The sequence below is a fragment of the Triticum dicoccoides genome, chromosome 2A (genome assembly GCF_002162155.2).
Source record: "Triticum dicoccoides isolate Atlit2015 ecotype Zavitan chromosome 2A, WEW_v2.0, whole genome shotgun sequence".
NCBI lineage: Eukaryota > Viridiplantae > Streptophyta > Magnoliopsida > Poales > Poaceae > Triticum > Triticum dicoccoides.
This window is the reverse complement of record NC_041382.1, coordinates 61,086,178-61,094,602: the sequence shown is the minus strand read 5'-3', so window position 1 is coordinate 61,094,602 and position 8,425 is coordinate 61,086,178. Positions and strand designations below refer to the sequence as shown.

General features: G+C 47.9%; 2 protein-coding genes across 3 annotated transcripts; one reads left to right on the top strand and one right to left on the bottom strand.

Moving 5' to 3' along the window:
- Positions 1-319: 319 nt before the first annotated feature.
- LOC119353232 (cyclic dof factor 1-like) lies at positions 320-3,824 on the top strand. Of its 2 annotated transcripts, XM_037619828.1 has the most exons (3): positions 340-459; positions 1,734-1,847; positions 2,210-3,824. In XM_037619828.1, the coding sequence occupies exons 1-3, from the start codon at positions 376-378 to the stop codon at positions 3,563-3,565; spliced, it is 1,554 nt and encodes a 517-aa protein (XP_037475725.1). In that variant the 5' UTR covers positions 340-375; the 3' UTR covers positions 3,566-3,824. The 2 variants fall into 2 exon arrangements, with proteins under 2 accessions (XP_037475724.1, XP_037475725.1); XM_037619827.1 differs by lacking the exon at positions 1,734-1,847 and having other exon boundaries at positions 320-459.
- Positions 3,825-5,195: 1,371 nt separating this feature from the next.
- On the bottom strand, positions 5,196-7,948 carry LOC119358936 (WUSCHEL-related homeobox 11-like). The gene is made up of 3 exons (XM_037625316.1): positions 7,275-7,948; positions 5,835-6,010; positions 5,196-5,705 (listed from the first exon to the last, which is right to left on the bottom strand). Exons 1-3 carry the CDS (start codon positions 7,876-7,878, stop codon positions 5,688-5,690), a joined length of 798 nt encoding a protein of 265 aa, XP_037481213.1. The 5' UTR covers positions 7,879-7,948; the 3' UTR covers positions 5,196-5,687.
- Positions 7,949-8,425: the final 477 nt, after the last annotated feature.

Genomic DNA, 8,425 nt, shown 5'->3' with positions numbered 1-8,425 from the left:
AAAGGATGATATGTGCCATATCATCACGTGTTTATACACCGCTCGACATGAAAGGTAAGTTATCTTGTAATCCAACAGTCATTTTTGTTTTGTGACAATCACGTGTTCATACGAACACAGGTGAAAAAGGGAAGGAGAAAAACCACAAATGAGTTCGAAAGCAGGAATCCATTAAGGCTCTGTTCGGTTAATCCCATCCCTAGGTGGATTGGAGGCGATTTGAATGGGAATCCGACCCGCTAAAGACTAAGGACCACAATGCAATTACCCAAAAAGTGCAGTAGTGTGGCTGCACGGACGCGAGGCTAAATGGGAGCAAATCTTTTCCCCCTTCGTAGCTGAGTCGCCAACTCCACTTGTCGGATCTTGCCCCATATGGAGCTCGCCGGAGCCGCACACCCTCAGCCGCCGGAGTCCGACGTGGCGCCGCCCCGTACGCCTCCGCAGGCGCCGGCAGAGGTGCAGTCACGCGAGTTCCTACTCCCCTCCTCAAAATCTACTCTGTTCTGTTCTCCCCCTTTCAGTTCGTCCGACGCTCTGTCTGTTCTTCATCCTCTTGCGATTTGATTCGAGGAAATGGTGCGATTTTATACAGTACAAGTATATGTCTTCTGTTTCTTCTCTCGCGTGGGCAATTGGAAAAGGCTATTAGGAGGTGCGGCTCGGCGGTTGCTTCAATCAGTTCATGTCAGTTAGTCATGGATTCTCCAATTAGCACTGCAAGACAAGGCATAATCGCTTCGGCTTAGCAGTCGCTAATCTAGTCATATGCTCGATCTTAGCTAGGCACTTGTCCCAGTCGAATCCCTGCTAATTTTGCATCTTTTGGGAAGATTGATTAGGTTAGGTTAGTTAGATAGGGACCATGTCAAGCTTTTCGATTTGTAGCTGATTTTGCAGTTCAAAGTATCATTTATGGGCTTCGTTTCATGGCTAGTAATTGCAGGATGGCTGTGTGATGCGTCTGTTGACTGTATCTGCACATGAATTTTGGGTGGGTACATATAGGGATAGGCCAATTCTCCTATCTTACATAGTTGAGCAGATTTTGATGTGGTTACAAGTTCTTGTACATCAGGCTATTTTAAAGCAGCTCTGGACTAGCTAGTCTTGGACTCTATCTAAATGGAAACTCCTCTAAAGTTTGCCCGTTTTGATGCAAAGCTCATTTTAGTTACCGTCTGTACTTTGACAAATTCACTTTTAGGGTGCGATGAGTGCTTTGGGTTAGGTAGATGGAAATCCATATCAAATTTCCTACCTTGGTTCTACTGGATTTGTGCACCAACTGTGACATAGATGCACAGTTGCCTTTCTCTTTCTAGTCTGAAATTCTGTTCCTATATAGAGCTTAACTGTCCTGGAATCTTAGATTGGTCCGCAGCAGCAATTATGGATTCATAGTATCGTTGACGACAGTTGGACTCACCTGTGCCCACTGTGCTTAGTCCCAAATTTCCTAAAAGTTATAAATTTTTTAATTTACATCTGAAAGTTCGAACCACAAACCAGAGTTCGACCATGTACATCATGTTTGCCTGGTAACCATAGGTTTTAAGCTCTCTGCACTATCATGGGAAAATTCTGTCAGTGTTGCCACATAGAAATATATGTTGAGTGCAAGAAAAACAATAGCCATCATCCAGATTCAAGAATGGAACAAGTCATGTTTCCCAGTCAAATCAACCATATCCCCTTGGAAGCAAACTAATTGGTTTTCTGATACTATTTAGATATTGGTACGTCTTTTTAAGCTTCCTGCCTCTTACAAAGTAGAGCACCGCTACAGGGATGACGTCTGCCAGCTGATAATTGCACGATTTGCGTATCACACCGTCCATGGACAAGTATAAAACAGTAGCAAATGGCTGGATTTGCCATCGTGCCAGTGTCGTGCACTGTCGTGTCGTGTGTGCTTCCGTACAAAATAAGATGTTACACACAGAAGGCTTTCCTAGTTGCCGAAAATATATTTGTGTATATAACAAGAATTGAAGATAGACTAGACATTCATTGCTCAAATGGTGTTATGGCTATGTGTTTATTTCAGAAAATGCCATTTTTGTGAATGACTTAGATACAATTAATTTATTAAAGGCTTTTAGTACTTGGATTTGTATATGTTATTGTTTGTTCTATTATCCTATCATAAACATACGTGTTTCTTTGCCATTCATCTTGTTTAACTTACTCTTTATCTAATCATCAGGATTCATGCAAAGATACAGGAGACACAAGGATCACTGAGGAAAATTCATGCACACCGCCGGACTTAAATCTTAGTCAACCAAATAATTCTGGCCTTAATAGTTCGAGTGCGTGTGAGAACCAGACATCCAACGGTGATGAGATGACTGAACCAGAATCCACACTGGAAGCAGCTAAGACCGAGGGTGATGGATCAAACAAAGAGAAGGTCCTAAAGAAGCCAGACAAGATTCTGCCATGTCCTCGGTGTAACAGCATGGACACAAAGTTCTGTTACTACAACAATTACAACATACACCAACCAAGGCATTTTTGCAGGGGTTGTCAAAGGTATTGGACGGCAGGTGGAAGCATGAGAAACCTCCCTGTCGGTGCTGGTAGGCGCAAGAGTAAGAGCTCCAGCACAAACTGTAACGGTATATTGATTCCAGGAGGCAGTCTATCCGCTCCTGGAGGTGATGCTTCCGTCATTCCATTGCCTATAAAGGAAAATCAACCAGCAGTTAAGTTTGGGTCTGATTCAACTCTACCTAACTCCATGGCTTCTTTGTTGAGAGTTGAAGAGCAGAATAAGAACAGCAACCCTGCGTCAACAGCACATCCCAGAAATGGTGAGAACCAGACCTGTCCACCTTCAGCAACAACTTCTGATAATCCACGGATTGAGTCAGTTAAAGTAGCAGTTGGGGTACATCAAAATGGAATTACCGGGGATTGCAACGGCGTCACTCCCATGCCTCCTATACCCTGCTTTCCCGGCGCCCCTTTTATGTACCCATGGAATCCAGCATGGAATGGTGTTCCTGCCATGGCAGCACCAGTGTGCCCAGTCCCAGCTGAACCCGCAAATTGTTCAGAAAATGGCCATGGAGGTAACATTCAATGGAACTTTCCACCAATGGTGCCGATGCCAGGATTCTGTGGCCCACCCATTCCTTTCCCTGTAATGCCGCCTTCCATCTGGCCATTGGTTTCTCCCTGGCCTAATGGCGCGTGGAGCGCGCCGTGGCTTGGACCTGCTTATAACATGTCAGCAGCACCTCCCACAAGCAGTAGTACATGTTCAGATAGTGGTTCTCCAGTCCTCGGAAAACACCCGAGAGATTCTGAACCGCAAGGTGGTGAAAAGGCAGAAAGATCCTTGTGGATTCCGAAGACGCTCCGGATAGATGACCCCGACGAAGCTGCAAAGAGTTCGATCTGGACCACCCTCGGGATTGAACCTGGCGAGCGTGGCATGTTTAGAGCGTTCCAGCCGAAATCTGGTGGCAGGGAGCAAATGTCGAACGCAGCCCGCGTCATGCAAGCGAACCCCGCGGCTCAATCCCGCTTTGCGTCCTTCCAGGAGACAACGTGATACGGAAACTCCTGTCGTGTTTTTACTTTTCTTCAAGCATGCTATATCAAGAAAATGATGGTTGTCTGAGCACTGATCGGCGATGTAGATGTTGTGCAACTGTACTATTGGGATAGTGGTGTTGTTTTTTACCCTGTAATTTTCTTGTAGAGCCTGTAACACTCCACCGGGTTCAGATCAGACCGTCGGCATGTGTTTGGTTGTACAATGATAATAATTGTTAATAGCATTGCTTAATGCATACAGGTGTTCTGCTTAATGGCCACAAGAACATGGCATGTTTACTGAGAACCACAAGATTTAGAAACACAAATCAGCTGACGAGAAGTTCAACTCTGAAGAAATATTTTCTGATGCATCTGCTTCTCTTCTGGAATGGAATTTGTGTGTATGTGAGTGATGACCAGTGGTGGTTGTAAGCTATGGGTATCTATCTATCTATCTATCTATCTAGAAGCCAAATTAGTAGTGGTTGGTCACCTTTTGTGGCCTGCATTCTGATTAGTTGAGACGCCCCTGTCTTTGTCTTTGTTCTACTACACACTGTGCCGCCTTTATATCAACATCGATCTGTAAGCTCAGGAAGTCTCCCAAGTCGTAAAGCCCCCTCTTTATCAATGGTTCGGTAAGCTCTTTGCGGATGTGACCGGTGACTCGGTGCAGCGCCTCTTTCTGTTCATGCTCCACCATGCATCTTTTCTTCACTTCCCAGCAGATGTGTCAGCATTCTAACTCTGCCACTGAAACGGATATTTTTGCTCCTGAAAATGCTTGCTCCCTGCACTGCACTGAAGTAGAAGCAGTGTAATACAGTAGTGTACTCCTTGCAGGAACTCGAAAGGGCCTGCCTGTAAGAGGCCCGTCACTGCAGCACTCTCACTGTCACTGCATTTTGCCTCTTCAGAATGATCAACGTTTGGTTGATCCATTGGAGGTTGGGCGCATTTTTGGCTCTTCTGAAGGAATAACGTTTGGTCGATCGGTAGCTTTGATGCAACCCCGCAGCCAAATGTTAGGCGGAGAGCAGAGGCGGTCAAAGCTCCGGCTAGCCAGACGTGAAAGCGTGCGTGTTGCTTACTGAATTTCCGTGGTGTCTAAGTTTGACTGGCACATATAGTACTCCTAGTGGGGAGCGGGTAGATTCCTGACTGATAATGCACGCCACAGCACTTTGGCAGGCACCACTCGACCGACATACATCGGCTAGGGTAGGCTGCGGGTGACCAAAGTCCATGAGCTAGGGAAGGCAGATTACACTACCCATAGTAGTTTATCTGATCTGATCCCAAAGGAGGAGGAGGAGGAGGAGGAGGAGCAAGTGCATGCTCGATTAGTCAATCATGGTCACCAGATCCAAGGCCTAGCTCCGAACCCGGCCGCGCGCGCGTTGGAGAAAAGTATGGTGGAAAATGACATGTGTGCGTGCTTTTTGACACGCGGTGTCCTCCTTTTGGTCGGCACGGGGCGGTGAGCTCGCCACTTGCGACCCACCTGTTCCCGGCGTCGCTCGACACGTCCGCCCGTGGCCGTGGGGGAATCTCCGCGCCTACGAGCGAGCTACGGTTCGGCGATGTGCACAGCAACATTTTTGTACGTACGTGCCATGCAGAAACAGTGCACATCTCCTCTGTGGTATTATCTGGCGTTACATTGATCTCGACGAAGCAGATACAGAGGAATTATGTAAGGTAAAAGAATGACTCGGACGGCCGGGCAGAGGTGAAATTTAGGACTACGCTACACGATATCATCGGCTGCAATGCTGTTTCACAGTGACAGTGGTATGCATGCATATGGTTTGGTTGATTGATTACATAGGTGGATATATGTTGGACCGGACACATGGTGCACTATAAGTGTATATTGCCGCTATATCTATAAGCTGCTGCTATATCAATCGACCAGGCACGTACGGGCATGGCGTATGCATGCACGGTTGATGGACTGCTTGCCTCTCGACCCATCGTGCAGTCGCCAGTTCCACTCCACAGTACGTCCTAATTAGAAGAAGCTTCCGTTTGCATCGAGAGATTAACTGAAACCTGCAGCATGCATGCGTCCGTCTCCAACGATCGGAGGAACCAGTTCAAATTTCACACCAATCAGCGACCAGCCAGCTCGATTAATTTGACCTCGCGACCTGCCAATCGTCAGGAAATTACAAGACAGCACAATGAGAAGACACATTTTGCACGAATTAGTGTTGATCGGATGTGTCTATCATATACGTATGTGCATGCATTTTCAGCGTGTGCTACTGAGTACTGACCAGGTAGTAGCTCTCGCCCATCTGCAAGCTCTGCATGAGCACGCCGTAGTCGTCGACGGGGAGGAGGCCGCCGCTGGAGTGGACGAGCATCACGTCGTGCCCGAACATGGAGCGCAGGTCCATGGGGCCCCGTGGCACCTCCGTCGCCACTCCGTTGATGAACACCGTGATGCCCGCTGCACGCACGCACGCAAACAAATCACCATCAATACTCTATTAAGCTCTAAGAAATATTAACATCCCATCAGCTATCTGGCATGGTACGCCTCCAATATTCGCGCTAATGTGTTCCCTTGTTCTGAACATGCATGAGCTGTTTGATGTGGAAAATTCAGAGCAGGCATGCTTAACATAGTACATATGCACGCGTGCGTCGACTATAGTATAGAATTATATAATGCACGCAGCATAGAATGTGGTTACAAACTTGGAATGAGTTCAACATGGCTAAATTAGTTACAGTTAATTAAACACCACACCCATCCAAAATGGAGTAGTAGTACATTTCAAAGTTTAAAGAAAGAACTAGTACAAGCGTCCATGCAATGAAATTGATATTTACTACTACATTTAAAATTTTATAATGTGTACTAACTGTTTTTTAAGGTGAGACGACATGTTTGCACATAGATTAATGGTCAGAGTTCATCCTGAAGACTGTGTCATTGCCTTAAATACTTATGATATTTTGGACCAGAACAAGCATACATATAATGGGGTTGTTGGTTGCTAATTATGGGGAAATTATGCCTGACTTGCGCATGTCTCTTTTGGCCTTAGAAGTGGCTGAAAACATGTACTCCTATGAAACAAACAATTAAAACAAAGAGACAGAATTTTAACAAATAATACAACTGTGCTCTATTTACCAGATAGAAAACTAAAACTAAAAATGAAGCCACATAATATATGACAACTTTAACAGAATTACGGCGATGATCCAAAAGTAGTACGTACACGAAACTACTTGTAGTTTGTCCATACATGCAAGAACAAAGCAAAGACAATGCAACTTCTGGTTGAAACTATTCGATTGCCTCCGATTTATGTATGATGCATGAGGTATCTCTTCACTGATGTTATAATCCAAACAAGAGGTGAAAAAGTAAACAATACGATTTTCTTGTACCGAATCTATAGCGAAGAAGAAGAAGAAGAAGAAGAAGAAGAAGAAGAAGAAGAAGAAGAAGAAGAAGAAGAAGAAGAAGAAGAAGAAGAAGAAGAAGAAGAAGAAGAAGAAGAAGAAGAAGAAGAAGAAGAAGAAGAATGAATGAATGAATGAATTCCATCGACCGATCAAGGAAGAAGCCGAAATGTTGATTAGAAATTTCGTAAACTAGCTTGCATGCATGTGCGATCGAATTGTTCATGGTTGAGAACTTGGGAGGAACAAAAACATGCATCGGTAGCGCGAGGCATGCATGGCATGGCGGGGCTCACCAGGTTGGCACGAGTAGTAGAGCTGCTGCTGCTGCTGCTGCGCGGCGGCCGCAGAGAACGACGACGACCCGGAGCCGCCGCCGCCGCCGTCCGCGTACCCCATCTGCCGCGAGATGGCGAACAGGTCGTCGCCGCCCCCGCACTGGTCCATGTCCCCCACCATCCCCACCGACGGCGGCGAGGGCGGCCACGACGACGATGAGGAGGACGAGCTGTACGCGGCGCCTCCGTGCGCGAACAGCCCGAGCGACGTGGAAGAGGCCGCCGAGCCGAGGCCGCCAGGCGCGGGCGGCGACCCAGAGGAGGCGGCGGACGCCTGCGCCTGGGCCTGGGCCTGCGCCTGCGCCTGCGCCTGGAGCTGGCGCTGGCGGCGGCGGGAGCGGGAGCGGCGGTTCTGGAACCAGTAGAAGACGTTGGCGTCGCCGACGGCGCCGAAGCGCTCGAGGAGCTTGCGGATGCGCACGGTCTCGTCCTTGGGCGGGTTCACCATGCCGCTGTTGAAGATGGACTCCAGGATCAGTATCTGCTCCGGCTTGGGCGTCCACCGCGACCGCACCGGCTCCGCCGGCTGCAGGTCCGGGCTGTTGCCACCGCCGCCGTCCATGGGCACGATCGGTCGAGCTAGCTAGCAGGATGGCCGGGAATTGGAGCGTTGGACTATGAGGCGAGAGCGAGCGAGGGAATGTGTTGCTTGGTGAAGACAGAAGCTTCGGGCGCGCTATATATAGTGTCGATGGCGCGCTAGTGCGGTTGCTGCGAGCGAGTGAGAGGGGGTAACATTCCTCGGGTGGTGATTCAGCCGGTGGAGGACAAAAGAATCTTTTTACCACCGGTGCTCTCCTTTTCGTCGGCTGTCTCCGGGGTGTCAGCTTGGCGCCTCCGGGCACCGTTCTCTCGCCGTGTCCCGGTGAAGGTGAGGTTGTGTGTTGGGGGGATGACATGACGGTGATGTTGACTCGCGAGGGGCTGTGGAACCTTGCCACTTTCTACTGACCGAAACCAGGGTGAATTGGGTGTCACCGTTTGTTTGCGGCCGTCGGATATGCAAGGAGAAATTTGGAGCGTTGAACTGAGTTAACGCGTGGTGCGTTGAACTTGCTTTTCCTTTTTCTTCTCTGGTTATGGATAGATGTATTTCAGATATTTCAGTT

Bases quoted from the DNA above. Each gene is read 5' to 3' on its own strand.
- LOC119353232 (XM_037619828.1), top strand. From the start codon at position 376: ATGGAGCTCGCCGGAGCCGCACACCCTCAGCCGCCGGAGTCCGACGTG. The intron at 460-1,733 runs GTGCAGTCACGC...GATACTATTTAG, and splicing joins CTCCGCAGGCGCCGGCAGAG to ATATTGGTACGTCTTTTTAA. The intron at 1,848-2,209 runs GTATAAAACAGT...TCTAATCATCAG, and splicing joins ATCACACCGTCCATGGACAA to GATTCATGCAAAGATACAGG.
- LOC119358936 (XM_037625316.1), bottom strand. From the start codon at position 7,878: ATGGACGGCGGCGGTGGCAACAGCCCGGACCTGCAGCCGGCGGAGCCG. The intron at 6,011-7,274 runs GTGAGCCCCGCC...GCGTGCGTGCAG, and splicing joins CTACTACTCGTGCCAACCTG to CGGGCATCACGGTGTTCATC.